Genomic DNA, 23,185 nt, shown 5'->3' with positions numbered 1-23,185 from the left:
GTATATTAAGTTTGTCGCGAAGTTTGTAACACCCAGAAGGAAGCGTCTGAAACCCTATAAAGTATATATATAAACGATCAGTATGTTGAGCTGAGTCGATTTAGCCATGCCCGTCTGTCTGTCTGTATGCCCGTCTGTCTTTCTGTTTATATACGAACTAGTCCTTCAGTTTTTAAGATATCGTTTTTAAATTTTGTAAACGTCATTTTCTCTTCAGGATGCTGCTCATTTGTCGGAACTGCCGATATCGGACCACTATAACATATAGCTGCCATACAAACTGAACAATCGGAATCAAGTTCTTGTATGAAAAACTTTTGCATTTGACGTGGTATGTTCACGAATTTTGACACGGATTACTGATTAAGGTAATAACATAATCTCCGAAAAAATTTTTCAGATTGGATTACTTTGGAATATAGCTTCCATACAAACTGGACACATAGTTACTAAAAGAAATACATCTGTGTAGGGTATATTAGCTTCGGTGCAGCCGAAGTTATAGATTTTTCTTGTTTTGTTTTAAAATTGGCAAAACTGTTACCGAAACGTTTCAATTGATGGAACAAGTTTATGGCGATGATGCCCTATCCCGTAGCAGAGTGCACGAGTGGTTTCAACGTTTTCAAAGTGGTCGTGAGGGCATAAATGACGATCAACATGTGGGCCAATCAAAATCCGTGATCACCGGAAATTCCATTGAAACTGTGCGTGAATTAATCAAAAATCAGCTGAAATCATAATTGAAATTCATGGAAATGGAATTGAACATCTCCAAAACATCGATTTATCGCATTTTGACCAAACATTTGGGCTTACGAAAGGTGTGTGTACGGTTTGTTCCGTAGAAATTGACTGACGACCAAAAATTGCTCAGAATTCAACATTCGAAGGACATCATTGTGCCCGATTATTTGACCAAAAATCACATTTTAACCATTAAGAATGCGCCGAAATCTTCTTTGTGTTTCATGGAAATGGAGTTAAATATCACCAAAGGCTCCATTCATCGCATTTTGATAGATAAATTGGGTCTACGGAAGGTGTGCTCCAAGTTTGTTCCGCACAAATTGACTGAAGAGCAAAAATTGCTACGAATCCAACATTGTAAGGATTTGATTAAGGAGTCCAGAAAGGACATAAACTACAAATATTCGATTGTGACTGGTGATGAAACGTGGTGCTTTCAAAATGATCCCGAAACCAAACGTCAAAGTGCCGAAGGGAAGCATCCAGACGAGCCATCACCGAAAAAAAGTCATCTTCAGAAGTCAAAAATAAGCCCCACCTGGCCAAACGATTAATGCTGTGTGTTATGAAGCGTCTTTTGTCACGCATTCGTTGTGCTCGACCACAATACCGTGAGGCAGGATCCTGGCGCCTGTTGCACGATAATGCGCTCGTATTAACCATTAATCACTCACCCTACTCACCTGATCTGGCACCCTGTGATTTTTACCTATTTGGAAAACTTCATTTTCCCATTCCGAAAAATAACCTTAAACACTCATTTGAAATGCTAATTGACCGGGCTAAACGCTGTTTCGAAGCACAAGGAAACTGCTTTGAATAAAAAAATCGAACTTTTGAAAAATATTAATTTTTTGTTGTTTTTTTAACAGGGCAAATATGGATAGACAATGGACTTATTTATACAATTTACTGCAAACACATAATATATTAATGGTTAGATGTTGCGGAAACTTACAACTTAAGACATTTCAGCTCTTGCACATTGACAAATCGAAGGAGGTCAGCGGTCCGGTATTGTTCATTACTCTTTTGCCTATTAGGTATTATCTACTGCTTATTTAATAAAACTATGTATATATAGAATACAGATTTATATAATATATATATCTATAATATACTGCCGATTATATATCATTTTTATATTCTGACCAGGGTATATTAAGTTTGCCAAGAGGGAAACATCGGAGACTCTATAAAATAAATGTAAATCTGAAAACCAGCATTCATTATTGGATAATATTCGACCGCATAGGCCACGTACAGCACGCATTGAAGAAGTCCTAAGTGACATATTGAGTGAGATATTTTAACGGTTTGTACTTTTTCTTGTGGGGATGTGCAAAGTCTCAAAACATCATGCGAGTCATTCGCTAGTTAGCAGTCGAAATACTCGAACGAGTCATCGATTAACATCAATTCAACGGATCTGATAAGTGGCCACGGCCATCATTTAAAGAGGTAATCGTAAAATATAAATGCCTAAGAATGTTCTTTCGAATGATAATAAACATTCCCCACTAAATTTGAAGTATCTGTGTTTTTTCTTTGAAAAAGTATTGAACCTCGAAATTAATAAAAAAAAAATTATTATAAAAAAAGAAATGCGTAGTTTGACTCTGGATTAGAATGGACTTGGTCTAAACCTCAAATCCCTAATATAATGAATTATGATCCACATTAACTAAATATAATAACTTTAGGTTTTTCAAACGAGCTTATACCATATATTTTTTGATGACATGAAGTTAAATAGAAATATGTTTAAGTTAATGGCATTAAGTATAAATCAAGAATATAGGAAATTTGAATAAAAATCGTTGAATTCTTTCGGAACATTTGCTTTCACATGAATTAATTCCCCCGGTTTTTATTCTTGCACAGTTCAAAAACTTGGAAGATAGGATAATAAAAAGAATTCATAAATAAAAAGTACAGTCAAAGCTCGTTTAAATAGACACACTATTAAGCGGACAACTCTATTAACTGGACAGAAAGGCTGGTAATACAAATTTTAAAACTATCTTAAATAACTAAATATATGTGTATGTTTGTATGTTTGCACACCACATGGAGTCCCTGCCAACCACGGCTACCCGCTTGTGACAAATATTCCAATACAACTACACAGTTTTTCCCTATACACTAACACCAACGCACAATTTCGGGCTATTTTTTGTTTACCTAAATGCGATGAAAGAAAGTTTGTTTAATTTCTTGATTTATTTGAATGAGTGCGAAGGAGAAAACATAATTGTCAATAGTGCCGAAAGAAAATCCCAAAAAGGGTAATAAAAAAACGAATGAAAGGCGCATATCATTCGTGATCGTACCATCGTAAAGGAGGCTCGTAAAACAAAAAGGTAAGTAAGTGAATTTATGTGATTTTTTTAAAATAATTTGCAAATAATTACTTCATTTCTTTTTATAGCATTGTAAACCAGAATAAATTGGCAATAGCAGCTTCAGCAATATCATCAGAAGCAGCAAATATCAATTGTTAAGTAAGTATGTGAAAAAAGTGTGTGTAATTTGAAATTGGACTGCGCAGTCCAATATAATATGCAAAAATAAATACATACATATGTACATACATATGTATTCTATGCGTTTAAGGCGGCCTGCACAATCCAATATAATATGTGAAAACAAATGTTTGTTTTATATTTTAAACTAGCTGACCCCGCAGCCGTTGTCCTGCGTGAAATTATATGCTTTCAAATGAAAAAAAGTTGGAATTATATTGTGTCGAAAATAATTTATTTTCGATTTTTCTACATTTTTTAATGTAGTGCAGCTTAATATATGTACATACATAATTTTTTTGATTTCCGTTCCGGTGCGTAAATATACAAAGAAGATGGGTTTCCAACTCGTCAACACACCACATATATCTGGCCAATTTTCCCTGGAAATTGAATACGTTTGAAATGAAATGGCTTGTATCCCTTGTATTCGATAACTGCGTCATAATCAGTCGGGTTCCATTACACAGTTTCGGCGCATGAAGATTGTGAAACATAATAATGACAGATCCAACTTTGAGACGCAAATGATGCTGGGGCATACCCAGGCTCTCCAAAGAATTTGGAAATTCCACTGGATAATTTACGGTTTCATCTTTCTTGTCAAGACGATCGATCGATTTATATGAGCGCAAACCTCCCGAAATTTGACTTTGAATCTTCCAGTTTAAGTCATTAACATCGGTATTTTTGGCAACTAAAATTGCACGTGCACTCAAGCAATTGCAGTTACGATAATTTTGCCAATGTGCGGATAAACATTCGTGATGAGTTCATTTTCCGTTGAAGTGAATTGACAAAAGGGATGTGAAATTGATATCAAACCACTGGAAGTATCAACCGAAATTTGCCCATTTCCAATTCTTAGCGAATACAATGTAAAATGTCATCGGCAATGTCATTTTTTCGTATCCCATAATTAACGCGAATTTGAAGGCTGATATTTGCATTGTCCTTCGACTATTGCATTGTCCTTCGTATGTTTCCAGTGATTAGCATGTTCCAGCAAACGCAACTGCTGGCATGCTTCTCAAAAAGTTGCACACACTGTACCATTCACAATACGCAATGACTTTAATGAAGTTGAACCGCGAGACGCACAACAGTCGGAAAACTTTCATGATTTGCAAAAGTAAACATCCTACAAAGCGCTTAATTGCGGTTCACATATCGACCCATTTGATACTGCTGATCTCATATTGTTCAAGGCCAATAACAGCTATGTTGCTTTCTTTCACCAATCTACAATATTCAACATTGACATGAGTTTTGAATGTGAATTAGACAAAAGTGGCGAATATGGTACGATCCATATGTTTTCAACTTCGATGTGTTGTTATCGTCGATATTCACGCCTCTACATGCTTAATGTTCTGCCATTGTCGTCTGGTGAGCGACGCCGTTACAGTGAATATCCATCATTCCCATTTCCGTTTCCGAAATAAAAGCACATGAGTAGTGTTTCGTGCATTTATTGTCAAACATACAAACCAAAGTGGGATTGTAAGGTTCCCAAAGTCCATGAACCATATTGGTTTTCACCACTTCGTATAATTCTGGATCTATCTCTGAATTTGGAATTTCCGATGAAATGATTTCATCAATTTGATCTGGTGTAATCACCATCTGCATCCAAAGAAGAATGTGTGCGTGGGGCAACACGCAACAGAATACATTCAGCATCTAACAGCACCATAGGTTGCTTCAAGATAAGGACCGTCAAACATCGCAGCTATTGTTTAAAAAGTCGTGCTGTGATATCGTTACGATCGCTAGCTGATTGACCGCGATCCATAATTCCGCACATATATCATCGCATTTTGGGAGTACTTCTTGCCTTTCCTTAGGCTGCCATACGTTGATGGCAAACAGAACGCCGACAAATATTAGCGCGACCTCTTCGTGGCTTCGTAACAAATTTCAATCAGTAATTGATCACTTCGTCTGAAACACACATAAAGTTTTCACTGAATACTTTTCAATAATGTTTCCTTTGGATAGCCGCAATAAAAAAGCAAGCGACCGCAATTGAACGATTCAAATAATTTACAAATCAAAATATTGAAAAACAAAACAAACAAAAATTGAAATAATGTGTATGAAAAATGTTACTTTTTGGAATTGTCCAATTTTCCGACTTCTCCTCATGAAAAGTATAAGGTATTTGTTTCTAAACCTTTACCGATCCACAACAAACAACCTTTAAAAATTTCATCGATCGTTCTCTTAGTGTTACTAACAAACAAACATTCATTTTTATATATGTATGTACATATGTATGTATGTATGTAACGTTTGTATGGAGAAAAGAAAAAGGCTGTTTTAGGGGTTTCCGGAAATTATTCGAATTTTTTCTCGCCGTAAAAACCATCTTTGAACTTCAACGAACATTTAAGAAAAATAATTGGCCAAATTGGTCCAGGCGTTATTGAGTTATGAGCTTACATACATTTTGGCGATTCATTTTTATTTTTATTGTAGATGATCAAATAATATTTATCTTTTCTTTCAGAGTAAATTCTATTTGTATTTAATATATTTTATTCTTTCAGATAATATTAATCTTTTTTTCAGTTATTATTATCATTTTATACAATTAATCTTTCTTCAATGTAATTATTATTTATTTTCAGGAATAAAAAAATGCAACCCTGCGTCACCTGTTTAAAATGCAACCCTGAATCAGCTATTTAAAAAGAAAAAATGCAACCCTGCATCAGCCGTCGATTGGGGATATTAGAGCAGGACAGATATACTTTTTTTATATGACACTGCTGAATGAGCGCAACAAAGATGTATGATCACATGTATGTATACGTACGTGAGTGGCTAAAATTGTCGCTCGGCCTATGGCAAAGTACACTTGATTACCCTATATATTACCCACATTCTTACCCACTGACTATCTGGTTTTTTACCAGCTCATGGTTGGCAGGGGTTGTTTTTAACTATAGAATTTAATACATGTGTGTATGTGTGTGCTGTCATACAGGATCTTTTATCTCATCATTGTTTATGCTGTGGCAACCCCAAAGTAATGTGGCAAGCCCAAAAGGAACTCCGCAAAAAGCATAGATATGGCAACCCAAAAACTGGATAAGCTGTCAGCTTGACGAACCGCCATCTTTCCTTCTTCTTGACGCATCATCCCGACTGCTAGCACGCTTCATCATTTTCGCTCTCCATTTTCAATCATCAACTTTGTATCAGTATTTTATATTTTAATAAATATAAAATTATTGTGGACATCCCACATATTGGTGACCCCGACGTGATCGAAACATGACGGAAGAAGAAGCGGTAAACCAGGTAATACAAAATTTGCAGCATCGGGGCCAACTGGTAGAGGACATCCAAACCTGCAACGTGGAAGTGGCCAAAGTTTTCATCAGGATCCCACCATTCTGGCACGCAAAGCCAGAACTGTGGATGGCGCAGGTCGAGTCACAATTCATCGCTGCAGGTATAACGAGCGACAAAACAAAGTACTACACCGTCGTGACCGCGATCGAAAGCAACGTGCTAGCTCAAATAAGCGACATAATTCTTAATCCACCGAACAGTGAACTGTACACCACGCTAAAAAATCAAATAATAACACAATTCGCGGGCTCGGAGCAAAAACGTGTAAAAAAGCTACTGCAGGAACAAGAGCTCGGTGATATGCGTCCATCACAGCTCTTGCGCGAAATGCGAAGTCTGTCCGGCAGAGAGATAAACGATAATATACTAAAGTCCATTTGGATGAGTCGGTTACCTTCCCACATGCGACTAATAATTTCCATTAGCAACGAACCGCTCGACAAAGTTGCCCTGCTCGCGGACAAAATATGTGAGGTTAGCGACACCCTACACGTACACGTGGTCGAAACTCCAAACACAGCAATAGCCAATCAATCCAGCATCGAGCAGCAGCTAGCCGAAATCACGAAAGAGATAGCCTCAATAAAGGCGAACATAAATCGTCGGCCTAGAAGTCGCAGCAGAAGCCGTCCTCCGCCACGCTCCGGTATGCAAAACAACAATTCGAATGGTTTGTGCTGGTACCATCACAAATTTGGTAACGATGCAAGAAAATGTCGTAGCCCTTGCGCAAAAAAATTAAACTGACTAGTCTGTCGTCAATGGCGGTCGACGACAGGTTCAACGACAAAAACCGCCGCTTAAACGTTCGAGATAAAAAATCCACAATAAACTTTCTCATCGACACGGGAGCTGAAGTCAGCGTAATTCCACCGACGCAACAACAACGTAGACAAAAACAACTACCTCTACGCAGCAAACAAGTCCGCCATAAAAACTTACGGCGAAAAAACTATGTTCCTCAATCTGGGTCTACGCCGCCAATATTCCTGGAATTTCATCATTGCCGACGTGTGCCAGAGCTGATTTTCTATCGCATTTCAACTTAGCAGTCAACCTACGACAACGCAAACTCATCGACGACGTCACAAACACCAGCAAATTGGGTTCAATATCAACAAATAAAAAGGTAGTTTCCAATTTATCTTACACCAAAGATTATCAGCCGTTCCACGATTTATTGAGGGAATTCGAAGACATCACGATGGATAAGTCTTCAGTCATAAAACCACAACACTTTGTCACGCACCATATCGTCACCAAAGGACCACCAGTCTTCTCTAAACCGAGACGTTTATCTCCCGAGAAGTTAGAAGCCGCAAAAGCCGAGATACAACTCTTGCTGAACGCAGGCATCTGTCGTCCATCGCGCAGCCCATGGGTAAGCCCGCTGCACATAACAAAGAAGAAAAACGGCGAGTGGAGGCCTTTTGGGGATTTCAGGCGACTAAACGTCGTCATCGAGCCTGACAGGTACCCCCTGCCACACCTGCACGATTTCACTCATTCCCTGCATGGTTGCAAAATTTTTTCCACACTTGATCTGCGTCGGGCCTACCACCAGATTCCTGTGGAGCCGAACGACATACCAAAGACTGCAATTACAACGCCATTCGGCATGTTTGAATTTCCGTTCATGTGCTTTGGTTTGAGAAATGCCAGTCAAAGGTTTCAAAGATTCATGGATCACATCTTCCGTGAATACGACTTCGCCTGGCCATACCTCGATGATATTTTGATATCATCGAAGGATATGAATCAACATCGTCATCATCTACAATTAGTTTTTAAAAAGCTACGCGAGTACGGCCTTGTTATCAACCGTTCGAAATGCATACTAAGTCAGCCGCAAGTTAAATTTTTAGGTTTCAAAATAAACAGCAGTGGAATTTCACCCCCAGAAGAACGAGTACGGGCAATTCAAAATTTCAACCTACCTTCGAGAGTATGCGATTTGCGACGCTTTCTCATTATGGTAAACTTTTTTCGCAGATTCTTGCCTTGCGCCGCAGAAAGGCAGATGACACTATTCAACCTCTTAAAAGGGAAAAAGAAAAACGACACATCGCCAGTTGATTGGACAGTTGAAGCAAAGGAGGCATTTCAACAATGCAAAAACGACTTATGCAATGCAACTTTACTCGCTTACCCAAAACCCAGGGCGCAACTCAGTTTGACGGTGGATCCATCTGGAGCTGCGATAGAAGCTGTACTACAACAACACGGCAACGACCAGACCAACAAGATACAGCACTTACGATCGTGAACTATTAGCGGCATACAAAGCAATCAAATATTTTCGACATATGCTAGAAGGAAGAGAATTTTTAGAGAATTTAATCGTTCGAGATAAAAAATCCCGTGCCAAAGAGCTAAAGTGCAGCGCCACAACAGAGCACCATTGTCGACATTCACGTTACCAGAGCAACGATTTGACCACATAAATATGGATATCGTCGGACCACTACCACCTTGCAAAGGTTATCGAGATACTGTTTGACAATAGTCGATCGTTATTCCCGATGGTTATAGGCACTCCCGCTCAAAGACATGACGAAAGAGACCATCGCTTTCAATTTATACACGCATTGGACCGCTAGATTTGGAGTACCGAGTAGAGTAACAATGGAACAAGGCAGACAATTTGAATCTACACTATTCCGAGAACTTTCCAGACTTTTAGGCATCAAGCACCTACGTATCACTGCGTATCACCCCGCGTCAAACGGAATTATAGACCGATGGCACAGATCATTAAAAGTAGCGATAAAATGCTACATGACAGACAACTGGGTCGAAGTTCTCCCACTCATCCTCCTAGGTTTTCGTTCCTCATGGAGAGATGATTTAAAGGCGACACCCGCAGAGATGGTTTATGGAAGTACACTTCGATTACCTGGCCAGTTCTTTGCCGAAAAACATAAGTACAATGCCAACGAAGGTGAATTCGTCGAAAATTTACGCATACGCATGCAGTCACTAAAGCCGTCACCAACTACAAACAACTCAGCGCACGTACCATTCGTAGAAAAGAACTTACACTCAACACCATCAGTCTTCGTGCGAAACAACTCAATTCGTCCACCTCTTCACCCACCATACGAGGGACCATTTCTCGTAGTCGAACGCGGCGACAAATTTTTCAAAGTCAAAATCCGAGGGAAGGACGTAAACATTACCATCGACCGGTTAAAAGCAGCTTTCGTCGCCGAAGATTACCAAACCCCGTCGAATCAAACAGTTCAACACAAAGAGCACCAAACAAAATCTGGTCGTCGAGTACGCTTTCGTCTTCCCGATAGGGGGGAGTGATGTGGCAACCCCAAATGCATCTCCGCAAAAAGCATAGATATGGCAACCCAAAAACTGGATAAGCTGTCGGCTTGACGAACCGCCATCTTTCCTTCTTCTTGGCGCATCATCCCGACTGCTAGCACGCTTCATCATTTTCGCTCTCCATTTCATTTTCATTTTCATTCATCAATTTTGTATCAGTATTTTATATTTTAATAAATCTAAATAATACAAAACACAAATTAATAAAATACAATAACAATAAAAATATAAATAAAAAGCGTGCAATTAATCACGGTTGAAAGCAGCAAGCGGTGTGCGTGAATTAAATATTAATGAAACAAGTAAGGAAGGGCTAAGTTCGGGTGTCACCGAACATTTTATACTCTCGCATGATAAAGTGATAATCGAGATTTCATTATACGTCATTTACATATTTTTCAAATACCGTATTTTTGCAAAGTTTTATTCCGCTATCATCATTGGTTCCTAATGTATATACTCCTATTATACAGAAAAGGCATCAGATGGAATTCAAAATAGCGTTATATTGGAAGAAGGCGTGGTTGTGAACGATTTCACCCATATTTCGTACATGTCATCAGGGTCTTAAGAAAATATTATATACCGAATTTCATTGAAATCGGTCTAGTAGTTCCTGAGATATGGTTTTTGGTTCATAAGTGGGCGAGGCCACGCCCATTTTCAATTTTTAAAAAAAACCTGGGTGCAGCTTCCTTCTGCAATTTCTTCCGTAAAATTTAGTGTTTCTGACGTTTTTTGTTAGTCGGTTAACGCACTTTTAGTGATTTTCAACATAACCTTTGTATGGGAGGTGGGCGTGGTTATTATCCGATTATTTTTGAACTGTATATGGAAATGCGTGTGAAGAAAACGACTTTGTAGAGTTTGGTTGACATAGCTATAGTAGTTTCCGAGATATATACAAAAAACTTGGTAGGGGGCGGGGCCACGCCCACTTTTACAAAAAAAATTGCGTCCAAATATGCCCCTCCCTAATGCGATTATGACACTTTATAGGTTTTCGGTTTCCGCCATTTTGTGGGCGTGGCAGTGGGCCGATTTTGCCCATCTTCGAACTTAACCTTCTTATGGAGCCAAGGAATACGTGTACCAAGTTTCATCATGATATCTCAATTTTTACTCAAGATACAGTTTGCACGGACGGACAGACGGACGGACGGACAGACAGACATCCGGATTTCGACTCTACTCGTCACCCTGATCACTTTGGTATATATAACCCTATATCTTACTCTTTTAGTTTTAGGACTTACAAACAACCGTTATGTGAACAAAACTATAATACTCTCCTTAGCAACATTGTTGCGAGAGTATAAAAATACGTGTGTGCGTGCAACAAAATACGCCAAGGTGTAAATTAAATTTATTGCAACAAATTTCGTGGAAGCAAAAATCAACGCATATTGCAGGCAGGGAAAAAAATCGAAGCAGATATTAAACAGGCGAATTGCAGCTCAGCAAGTGGAGATATCCGGCCTAGCGGCTAATAGGAATACTATCGGTAATAGCAGCGACAACAGAATCCGCAACAATCCTGTAAGTGGAAGCAGCCTATAATGACTACTTAGAATTATATTAAGAATATTAATACATATATTATTATACAAGTATATACTAAGAATATTAAAAATATACAAATGGCGAACCCCAATAATTTAATCCACCCTCCGATCCTTCCCCCCAATTCGGCACCTAATACCCCTCAGACATCCCAAAATACACAATTGAGCATGGACGACCTGTCCAGGCTCATAGCGAGTATAGCTTCAGATATAGTAAAGACACAGGGACCGCAAGTGGTACATGCGGCATTACACCCAAATGCAATTGCAACCGACATTACGGACCAAACAATAGACATAGAGCATAGGAACAACTTAGGCGAATTGGATAGGATACCTGACATCGTAAAATGTTAAAAAGAATTCTCTGGCAATCCAGGAGAATTCAACTCGTGGAAAAAAAGCGTAGATCGGGTTTTAGCGATATATGAACCTCAAAAGGGGACACCGAAGTATTATGGAATTTTAAGCGTAATACGGAACAACATAATAGGCAATTCCGATGCTGCGTTGGAAGCATACAATACGCCACTTGATTGGCAATCAATTTCTAAATGTCTGATTATGCACTACGAACAAGCGCGACTTGTCAACATTAGAATATCAAATGACTACATTGGTCCAAGGAAATAGAACAGTTTCAGATTTTTATCAACAGGTGTATAGCCACCTTTCATTGATACTAAATAAATTACGTTGTCTCGATATGGGCAACGAATCTCTTCGCATGCTGACGCAAGCATATAGAGACAAAGCATTAGATACTTTTATAAGAGGTCTTAACGGGGATTTACCTAGACTATTAGGAATACGAGAACCGGCAGACCTACCGCAGGCTCTTCATCTCTGTTTAAAACTACAGAACCAAAACTTTCGTATGAACCATGCGTACAATGGAAGACTAGTACAGCCTCCACCCTTACCTCAAAGAAGGAATTTTCCACAGCCACAAAGGCACCAATTTTACCCCCAGCTAGCGCATTTACCCCAACCACAATATAACGATTTTCACTACGAAAACAACCCCTCAAGACCTCCGAAACCGCAGACACGTCCAGAGCTCATGGACGTCGACCCGAGCATACACTCTCGTCGCGTTAACTATACAAACAGACCCCAAGGAAGTGAGCAATTTGGTGAACCAAGCGATATCCATTTTTTAGAATAATTAGCTCTTCGCTTCCCTTCTTCGAAGTAAAGGCGAAGAGCGGCAGAATTTTTAAACTTTTAGTAGATACAGGTTCCAGTAAAAATTATGTTAAGCCAGAGCTGGCAAAAAAAAGAATCCAAAACGACAATCCCTTTTTTGCAAAATCTATTGCGGGAAATTTAGAAATCAAAGAACATACTTATGTTCAACTTTTGAACTTTAAATATAAAATTAAATTCTATCTAATGCCACTTCTCAAAACATTTGACGGTATTCTAAGGAATTACATGACCTTAAGTAACGGCTTTAAGGTTCATCTCAAACAGCTCCCCTCACAGCGAGTGAACGCAATTAATGTAGATGAGAGAAACCTCTCAGAAAATCAAAAGCACACGATGGAAAACATCGTAAATAAATACCCAAATCTTTTTTCCGAACCTGACGAAAAGCTAACTTATACAACAAAAGTTGTCGGACAAATTCGGACAACATCCGATTCCCCTGTTTATACAAAATTCTATCCATATCCTGCAGCATTGAAACAGGAAGTGGAATTCCAAGTAGAAAAGCTTTTAAGCGATGGTATAATTAGACCATCTAGATTATCGTACAACTCCCCAGTGTGGATTGTTCCGAAGAAGCCAGACGAGGCAGGAAATAAACAATACCGTATGGTCATTGATTATAGGAAATTAAACAAAGTAACGATCGTGGACAGATACCCCATTCCGGAAATTACAGAAGTAATTTCTCAACTAGGTAATAGCAATTTCTTCTCAGTTCTCGACCTTAAAAGTGGTTTTCACTAGATTCCACTAAAAAAATCTGATATAGAAAAAACTGCTTTCTCTATCAACAACTGGAAGTGCAAATTTACTCGACTACCATTTGGCCTAAAAAATGCGCCATCTATTTTTCAACGCGCATTAGACGATATATTAAGACAACACATAGGGAAATGTTGCTACGTGTATGTCGATGATATAATTGTTTTTAGCAAAACAGAAGAGGAACACTTCGAACATATATACTATAAGGTGTTTGAAACTTTAGAAAACGCTAATATGAAAGTGCACTTAGGAAAATGTATATTTTTCAAAAAAGAAGTAAAATTCTTAGGATATGTAATCACACCGGTTGGCATAAGAACCAACCCAAAAAAAGTTGAAGCCAGTTCAAACTTTCCACAACCACAAAATTGAAAACACCTTCACAGCTTCCTCGGCATGTCAGGGTACTACCGGCGTTTTAAAAGAGATTACGCCAAACTTGCAAAACCCCTAACAGAGGGGAAGACGGTCGTACGTCAAAGAATAAATCTACTCACATAAAAATAAATTTGAATAGAGAAGCGATAGAAGCTTTCATGAAAATAAAAAAAAAATCCCTCACCTCAGAGCATATCATCCTCGCGTATCCGGATTACAGCAAAGAATTTGAGCTGACCACAGATGCGTCCAACTTCGCCATAGGCGCAGTATTGTCTCAGTCAGATAGACCAATAACATTTTTATCTAGGACATTAAGCAAAGCGGAAGAGCACTATGCCGCAAACGAAAAAGAAATTAGCGACGCACTTACACATTTGAATAAAAGCGAAAGAACAGATGCACAAAATATTAATAATCTATTATACTTTAGCAACCTTATTTCCGGACAAATAAGCAACGTTACGGACCATATAAATAAGCAGCAAATTATTGTAAAATTCACAAATTATACAAAATTGTAACAGATAAAATATTAAACAAAGAGGAACTTTTGTAATAAAATTTAAAAATTGTGAAATAAATGTATTTAACAGATCTTATACTAATGTAAAAAAGGAAGTATATGATTCCGTTGTATTACCAAATGTTATAACTAAAATTAAAGAAAATACAAATTTTACTAATAAAGAATTAAGACTCGAAACATTGTATGTGAAACAACTCAAGCAAGAAAACAATATTGAATTTTTGATAAATAAAAGCGACAGTTCCTCAATAATTAGCTTAAGTTCTGATGTAATAATAATTGTAATAATTATAATCGTTATAGCATTTTTATATACAAATCGTCAAAAAGTATATTTGTCTCCTGAATCTAGTGCAGAGGACGTAGTAAACGTGCGGAAAGGTCCTTTTTTGCAAATAACAACGGCACACCCAACGAGCAACACCGATTGGGGACAATCGATTTAAGAGAGGAAGAGTTAACACAACACTTCTTTCTCAAGTATCGACTTACAACTTCCGGCACGTGTGACCGAAATGCACCAGAACGTGCATGGTCAGCGTCTGCACTACCTGTTGTGCAGAATAAGATTCGTGGAAACGAATCACGCCACTTATAATTATTAAAGTTAGAATTAAGTATAAATATTGTAATTCGGTTAAGCTAAGTGCAGTTGGAAAACTCAAATAAAGATACGCGGTAACGCTGCCCCAATGCAGCTCCGCTAAAAAAAATTATATTATTTTAGTTATTTAATAACTAAAAAGCTTGACTTATATTTTTATGTGTTTGTTTGTGTTTGTTTCGTATTGCCTCAGCATTGGCGAAGATAAGCCTGTTCAATATATTTGAACATATTGCCGAGGGAAAAAGTAATTATTTAATTTTAGTGGACTGTATGTGTTTTTAAAATAGTGAGAATTATACTGTTTTATATCTTATCTAATATTTTGAATATTCTTAAGTATAATAAAACTAAATATATTGATGTGTACTGAATGTCCTTTGGTATGACGCACATGTTCATTTTTGAACACTGGTAACCAGACACTCGTTATTTATTTGTATGAACATATTCAAAATTAAACCTAAAGTACAATCCTTTTTTATACCCACAAAAAGGTTTCCGCCTTTATTCGTAAAAAAAATTTTCACTGTATAGAATAGTTTATTATATGAATAATAGTATAAAATGTACATATACCACAGCAACGCATGGCAGGATTCAATAGTTTAGTATATATTTATACCCTGAACAGGGTATATTAAGTTTGTCACGATGTTTGTAACACCCAGAAGGAATCGCCGGAGACCCTATAAAGTATATATATAAATGATCAGTATGTCAAGCTGAGTCGATTTAGTCATGTCCGTCTGTCTGTCCGTCCGTCTGTCTGTCTGTATATATACGAACTAGTCCCTCAGTTTTTAAGATATCATTTTGAAATTTTGCAAACGTCATTTTCTCTTCAAGAAGCTGCTCATTTGTCGGAACGGCCAATATCGGACCACTATAACATATAGCTGCCATACAAACTGAACGATCGGAATCAAATGCTTGTATGGAAAACTTTCACATTTGACAAGATGTAATCACGAAATTTGTTATATATTATTTTCTAAAGCAACAATGTAATCTCCGAATAAAATGTTCAGATCGGTTGACTATAGCATATAGCTGCCATACAAACTGAACGATCGGAATCAAGTTCTTGTATGGACAACTTTCACATTTGACAAGATATATTCACGAAATTTGGTATAGATTGTTTTCTAAAGCAACTATGTAATCTCCGAAGAAAATGTTCAGATCGGTTGACTATAGCATATAGATGCTATACAAACTGAACGATCGGAACCAAGTTCTTGTACGGACAACTTTCACATTTGACAAGATATATTCATGAAATTTGGTATATATTACTTCCTAAAGCAACAATGTAATCTCCGAAGAAATTGATCAGATCGGTAGACTATAGCATATAGCTTCCATACAACAACAGAAATGCACCTGTGAAGGGTATTTAGCTTCGGTGCAACCGAAGTTAACGTTTTTTATTGTTTTCATTGTTTTCATTGTTTTCATTGTTTACGATTATGCTATCTATAAACTTCCATTGTGTTATAATGGAGTGGTGCTATGTACAGTAATGTACATACGTATGTTGATAGCTGATAACCTCAATCCCTGCAAATTGTTTCTCTCATTACCGCTTTGCTGACGCTACAAGCTTTACCCACACAATATCCTTGCAGCAGTTAGTCAAACTAATCAGCGGCTGTCTCATGCTTAGGGGCCGCAGGCATATCGTTTTCATATATATTAAAATATATGTATTGTTATTTGGATTCGACACAGATAAATGTATAATCACATACTCGAATGTTTGAGTGCCGAGAATCAAACGCACGCCACCACAGTGTGTTACAGACCGTTTTATATCACCACATCAATAATGTGAGGATTTACAGTTCAATCAAATGTCTTTTCATTATCTCCTCAAGGGTACTTAAATTGTAGCGCTTTATATACACATCTTTGCAAATAGGTACATAATTCACATTTGCATGCATACATACATAGGATTGTTATGTTCTCTGCGGTTTGAGATGCCAATGCTATTGCTACACGATTCTGAAATGCAAAGATGTGCTTGCCGTCTTCAGACTGTGCGGAGCTAATACCAAGCTCGCTAGGGTCGATAAAAGGAGAGATCAATAGACAATTTCAACAAGTTGGAAAAATATTACAAAATGCGTCATAACTAAACAATTATGGCCAAAATATGACAGGAAAAGAACAAACGACTTATTAAATAGGTCAAGAAAAAGTATTTGCAGTGTAATAGCTACCACAACAGGGCACTGGCCATTTGGTGAACATGCATCCGAAATGGGTATGCCCTACAACGACATCTGCCGTGGCTGCGGAGTAGCAGGGAACAAGGAAACAATCTTCCACTTTGTCTGCGAATGCCCAGCTCTAGCACAGATCTGACACAAAACCTTGAATGGATTTCCACTAAAAGCATATCGGAGTAGTTTCATAGAAATCTCAAAATGGTGTGAGAGAGAAGGTGAAACGTAATAGCAGATACAGGAGGTTCTACGAACAGTGTATCAAAATGTCACATCAAGTGCTAACTGAGCCCGATAGGGCTGCACTTCTACTTACCTACCTACATCCTAAGGGGATCCCATTTCATTTTATATTGGATATTTAGGAGTAAAATGTATGAAATTGGTCCAGACCTTGGTCTACAATCCGTATGCCTTATGTAATGATCCTCAACCCTATGGTTGACTTTTTGTCCATATGTCTAATAAATTAAGTTTTGTCTTTTGGTTGAGTTTATATTAGATTTATCTCATTTGAGTTTGCTGATTTTCATACAAATAACTTAATAATGAAGATCTATATAGACAAAATTTACATGTCACGTTAATTGTCCAAGTAAACTCTTAAAGCACAAAGCGGAGATACATAAGTCAAATCTAGCATACCGTCTTAAAAGACATGATAGTTTATATGTCAATTATCTGAGGAGTGCTAGTCGAATTTTATTCTGCGATGAGGCCTATTTCTGTGGATACCTCAAAATGGATCAAGCTTTAGTAAAGTAATAAAAGTTTAATTATGTTTTTTCGAAACCGGAAAGTACATATAAGTATCCTTGTGATTGATCTTTGCAAATTGCGAGAGTATGAAATGTTCGGTTTGAGCTAAACTTTGTCTTTTCCTACTTGTTTTAGTGTACGTATACAGTATTGCATACAGATAAAGTTACCCTAAATCGTTTTAAATACCGAATACTAAAGAGCAACTAATTTGGGAGAGGTTGTCAAGATATTCAAGAGGAATATACATTATTCCTAATAAATTTGGTTACTCCGATTTAAATTTCATAGCGCTAGAGATATACAGATGTATTACATTTTTGAAAACGTATGTGTGTACCAAAGTACATACATAAGTATGTAAATGTAAACACATAAGCGTCACGTCGGAAATATGCTACACTTCGTCATCGAGTGAATCGTAAACATTTGTCGTAATATAACTAATATACGTTAATTGTTTAAATTGGAGTCGGTCACTTGCTCTCCTACCATAATTCCCCACAATAGGCGTGTTTTATTTGACCAGCAAATTAAGCTATAAGCTTATTTTGTATGGCAGACTTAGCCAACGTAATTATGTTGGCTTGTCAAAAGCTATCATAACTTGCATATTGAACTAGAGGCATTGCCAGTTCATTGCTTTTTTCATTCACAATAGCTAAGTTTTTGCGAAAAAAAGTAGTTGGCATTTTCGAGAAACCTCATTTTGACAGATGAAAATGTAAACAAAGAAAAATTACCGATTTTTGGAAGAGTATAGAGTTAAACTTAAGACAAATGTGAACATTTGTTTTCAGTTTTTTGTATTGTAGACCTAAAATAAATAAAATAAATATATTTGTATAGTATATTAATATTCCGTTTAGAAATTTGAAATTTCAAACTAAATTGTATATACATCCATATGTATGTATACATATATGAAATCTAAGTGCGTATCGTATAAGTATAAAACTTAGTGCGTTTTATTTTTCCATGATTTAGCTATTAGCTTGTGATGGTCAAATAAAATACGGCAACATTTGCACGTACTCATGTAAAAAACCGTTGTGTCTGCGTGATATGCCTGCCTCTGCTTGCACTTAGGCTGAGTGGCTGCTTTTGCACAATTTATATACTTATGTACATATATGTAAATAGTAAGCGGAAGCTAGTGCATGTTGCATTGATAGCAATTAACTACAACAAATAAGGCTCAATCGCATAGGACTTAGCTGACACTGCATGTACATATGTATGTATGTATATGCATATATTGGTTGTCAAAAAAGTATTGCGATATTTTCGCTAGTTGACGCTGAAAGCGCGTCGCATCGGGTCATGTTATACCTTTTTGGAAAGCTTATTTCACGCGCTAACACGTGTTTGATTGATTGTCGTTTCTTTTAAGTCGTTCCTGAGTTATAGCGTCGCAAACATGGAGCAAAATAAAGAGAAAATACGGCATATTTTACAGTACTACTACGATAAAGGCAAAAATGCATCTCAAGCCGTCAATAAAATTTGTGCAGTTTATGGACCCACCGCACAACGATGGTTTCAACGTTTTCGTTCTGTTGTAGAGGTGGTCGAAGATGCGCCACGCTCCGGAAGGCCTGTCATCGAAAATTGCGATAAAATCGCTGAATTGGTCGAAAGAGACCGGCATAGTAGCAGCCGTAGCATCTGTCAAGAGCTGGGCATGAGTCATCAAAAAATTCATTTCAATTTCAATAAAAAAAAAAATCAATAAAAATAAGGATTAAGGAACTTAGAAAAATGAGAGGGTAGAAGTATAAAAATTAGTTTGTTTTATGTAATGTGAACTCAGAAAAGCTTAGAGCAAATTCCTCGACAGCCAAAGTGTTTCTAAACTTTAACTAACTACATCTCTCCTTTCAGCAGTATTCCACAGGTGAATACGCAATACTTAAAAGAGGTCGTAAATTTGCTTAGAGCAAATTTCTCGACAGCCAAAGTGTTTCTAAACTTTAACTAACTACTTCTCTCCTCTCAGCAGTATTCCACAGGTGAATACGCAATACTTAAAAGAGGTCGTAAAAATTCGTAAACGCCAACAATATCGGCAGTTTTAGCAGGATTCTCAAAAAATCTTCGTGAGGTATTGCCATCATTTGTCGTACCCAGTCCCTGCTTCACTACATCAACATTTATTCCCAAGGATGACTTCAAATCTGCTTGAATACGTGCTTTTTCATCTGCCTTCAGTTTTTTGGTACGATCGTCAGTTCTCCATTTGCGAAAATGTTTGATGTAAGCAATATGCATGAGTTCAAATAATATAATGCATCTAAAGTAGTATTTTGTTGCTGTTGTATAACGAGAGACAACTCCAAAAAATAACAACAAAGCAACAAACCGAACAATCAAAAAAACAAACAAAACAACGAAGCAGGCAAAAAAACAAAGCAGCGAAGGAGGCAAAAAAAAAAACAAAGCAACGAATCAAGCAAACAAACAACGCAGTTGTAGTTGCAGTAGATTAAAATGCTAATTACTCATGAATTGGCAGCTAATTGCAGCTGATTTTTTTTCTATCGATTAAAGAGATTTTAAAGTTTATTTTGTGTAAGTGGCTAACCTGCGCGCTCCTGCGCACAATAGTTACAATATTCTGTTGAAGCTGTGAAATATATGATTTTTTTGGACCATGAAAAAACATCATATTAAAAAAATCTTGAAAAAGAAAGTATACATTAGATGATGTAAATCACATCTATCGGGTGATTTTTTAAGAGCTTGATAACTTTTTTTAAAAAAAAAACGCATAAAATTTGCAAAATCTCATCGGTTCTTTATTTGAAACGTTAGATTGGTTCATGACATTTACTTTTTGAAGATAATTTCATTTAAATGTTGACCGCGGCTGCGTCTTAGGTGGTCCATTCGGAAAGTCCAATTTTGGGCAACTTTTTCGAGCATTTCGGCCGGAATAGCCCGAATTTCTTCGGAAATGTTGTCTTCCAAAGCTGGAATAGTTGCTGGCTTATTTCTGTAGACTTTAGACTTGACGTAGCCCCACAAAAATAGTCTAAAGGCGTTAAATCGCATGATCTTGGTGGCCAACTTACGGGTCCATTTCTTGAGATGAATTGTTCTCCGAAGTTTTCCCTCAAAATGGCCATAGAATCGCGAGCTGTGTGGCATGTAGCGCCATCTTGTTGAAACCACATGTCAACCAAGTTCAGTTCTTCCATTTTTGGCAACAAAAAGTTTGTTAGCATCGAACGATAGCGATCGCCATTCACCGTAACGTTGCGTCCAACAGCATCTTTGAAAAAATACGGTCCAATGATTCCACCAGCGTACAAACCACACCAAACAGTGCATTTTTCGGGATGCATGGGCAGTTGGCTACCAAGATCATGCGATTTAACGCCTTTAGACTATTTTTTGTGGGGCTACGTCAAGTCTAAAGTCTACAGAAATAAGCCAGCAACTATTCCAGCTTTGGAAGACAACATTTCCGAAGAAATTCGGGCTATTCCGGTCGAAATGCTCGAAAAAGTTGCCCAAAATTGGACTTTCCGAATGGACCACCTAAGACGCAGCCGCGGTCAACATTTAAATGAAATTATCTTCAAAAAGTAAATGTCATGAACCAATCTAACGTTTCAAATAAAGAACCGATGAGATTTTGCAAATTTTATGCGTTTTTTTTTAAAAAAAAGTTATCAAGCTCTTAAAAAATCACCCGATATAACATTGGTTTTAATAAATAAAAACTTTACTTTACCATTGATATTTTATGGTTAACTTTTGAGTTTTAACCTTTGCAATATTCATCACATTTTTCTGAGTAACTTTGCGTTGATACTTTGTTGGACTTTGAAGCTCTCCCAACAAAAAACCATTGAATATATCAAGCCCAAGTATTCGGATAATGTTATTTGATTAATTCTTAGCTTAAATTGAAAAGATGTTACAAATTTCGAATGATAAAAAAAATCCTTTTTTTCCGCTCTGGCACCACTGTGCGGCGTACGGTAGGCGGGCAGAGTCGGGGCGAGGTAACAGCTGCTCATACAGAAACAGATATGCTAATGTGAGGGTTGTGTGCCATTTTAGTCAAGTAGCGAGGATTAACAACTAACGACATTCATATATTTGTACACGGGTGAGAAAAAAGGGAACATTTTCTTATTGCTATGTTCTTATATATCATAGGTATTTTGAATATTATAATTTTTTGAGGTTATCCAACAACTGCGGAGTGTTTTAAGTTGACCCAAAAAATTAATAGATTCTAAGGACAAAAGGAAGAGAAAGTAAACCACGAAAGAAATACGTTTGTGGTAAAAGACAGGGTTTTTATAATTCTAGATATTGTTTAAGTTTGCCTTTAAGGTCAGTGCGGGAGTGCCACAAAATCCCCCAAAAAAAAATCCCCAAACACAAAATCCCCAGCTGAAAAAAAACCCCAAACACATAATGCCCAAAATCAAAATCCCCAAAATTAAAATCCCCTAACACGAAATCCCCACCTCTTTTTTGAAGCAGTGTCACAAAATCCCCATTTTTTTATTTTTATTAAACATTATTAGAGATCATATAAAAAATAGTAAAACCGCTCTTTAGTTGAGTTTTAAATCGTAGTTACATATATTTGTACCCATATATGACAATATATAGACATAGACGAGAACGCATGACGGATTTCGAGGAAAAAAATAATTATGTATTTCATCAATTTAGCGACTAAAAAAATAGTATTTGCATGACAGCTGCAGACGCTAACCACTGAGCTATTGCTGCATGTAACAAAGGTTGACAAAATTAACAATATATGCAAGGAACAAGAAAACTTTGGTTTTCACCAGCATTGTTATCGAGAAGAAAACAAAAGAATATAGAAAATCAGAGCATAATATAACATTGTCATCCATTAACCAATATACATATGTATGACTAAAAATACAAATAGTACCGTTACCTTTTCTACAATTATTTTACCATATGCATTTTTTCATATTATTTATCACATTGCATTTTCTTTAATTTATCACATTGCATTTAATTTAATATTCGTGAAACCATTAAACACAGCGGCTATGCTGGCTAGGTCACGTTGTCCGGATGGACGAAAACACTCCAGCTCTAAAAGTATTCGACGTAGTACCCGCCGGGGGAAGCAGAGGAAGAGGAAGACCTCCACTCCC

The 23,185-nt window shown here is 37.2% G+C and overlaps 2 protein-coding genes and 1 long non-coding RNA gene across 3 annotated transcripts; all 3 read left to right on the top strand.

Annotated features, from left to right (window-relative positions):
* Positions 1-1,545: 1,545 nt before the first annotated feature.
* LOC120773035 lies at positions 1,546-2,281 on the top strand. Its single transcript, XR_005705121.1, has 2 exons — positions 1,546-1,793; positions 1,906-2,281. It is a non-coding gene; the product is annotated as an uncharacterized LOC120773035 (long non-coding RNA).
* Positions 2,282-6,557: 4,276 nt separating this feature from the next.
* On the top strand, positions 6,558-7,385 carry LOC120770683. The gene has a single exon (XM_040098268.1). The coding sequence runs from the start codon at positions 6,558-6,560 to the stop codon at positions 7,383-7,385; it is 828 nt and encodes a 275-aa protein (XP_039954202.1).
* Positions 7,386-9,506: 2,121 nt separating this feature from the next.
* On the top strand, positions 9,507-9,950 carry LOC120770682. The gene has a single exon (XM_040098267.1). The coding sequence runs from the start codon at positions 9,507-9,509 to the stop codon at positions 9,948-9,950; it is 444 nt and encodes a 147-aa protein (XP_039954201.1).
* Positions 9,951-23,185: the final 13,235 nt, after the last annotated feature.

Source organism: Bactrocera tryoni, chromosome 3, assembly GCF_016617805.1.
Source record: "Bactrocera tryoni isolate S06 chromosome 3, CSIRO_BtryS06_freeze2, whole genome shotgun sequence".
Lineage (NCBI taxonomy): Eukaryota > Metazoa > Arthropoda > Insecta > Diptera > Tephritidae > Bactrocera > Bactrocera tryoni.
Note: the sequence above shows the minus strand (reverse complement) of the source record. Positions and strands in the feature narration are given on the sequence as shown.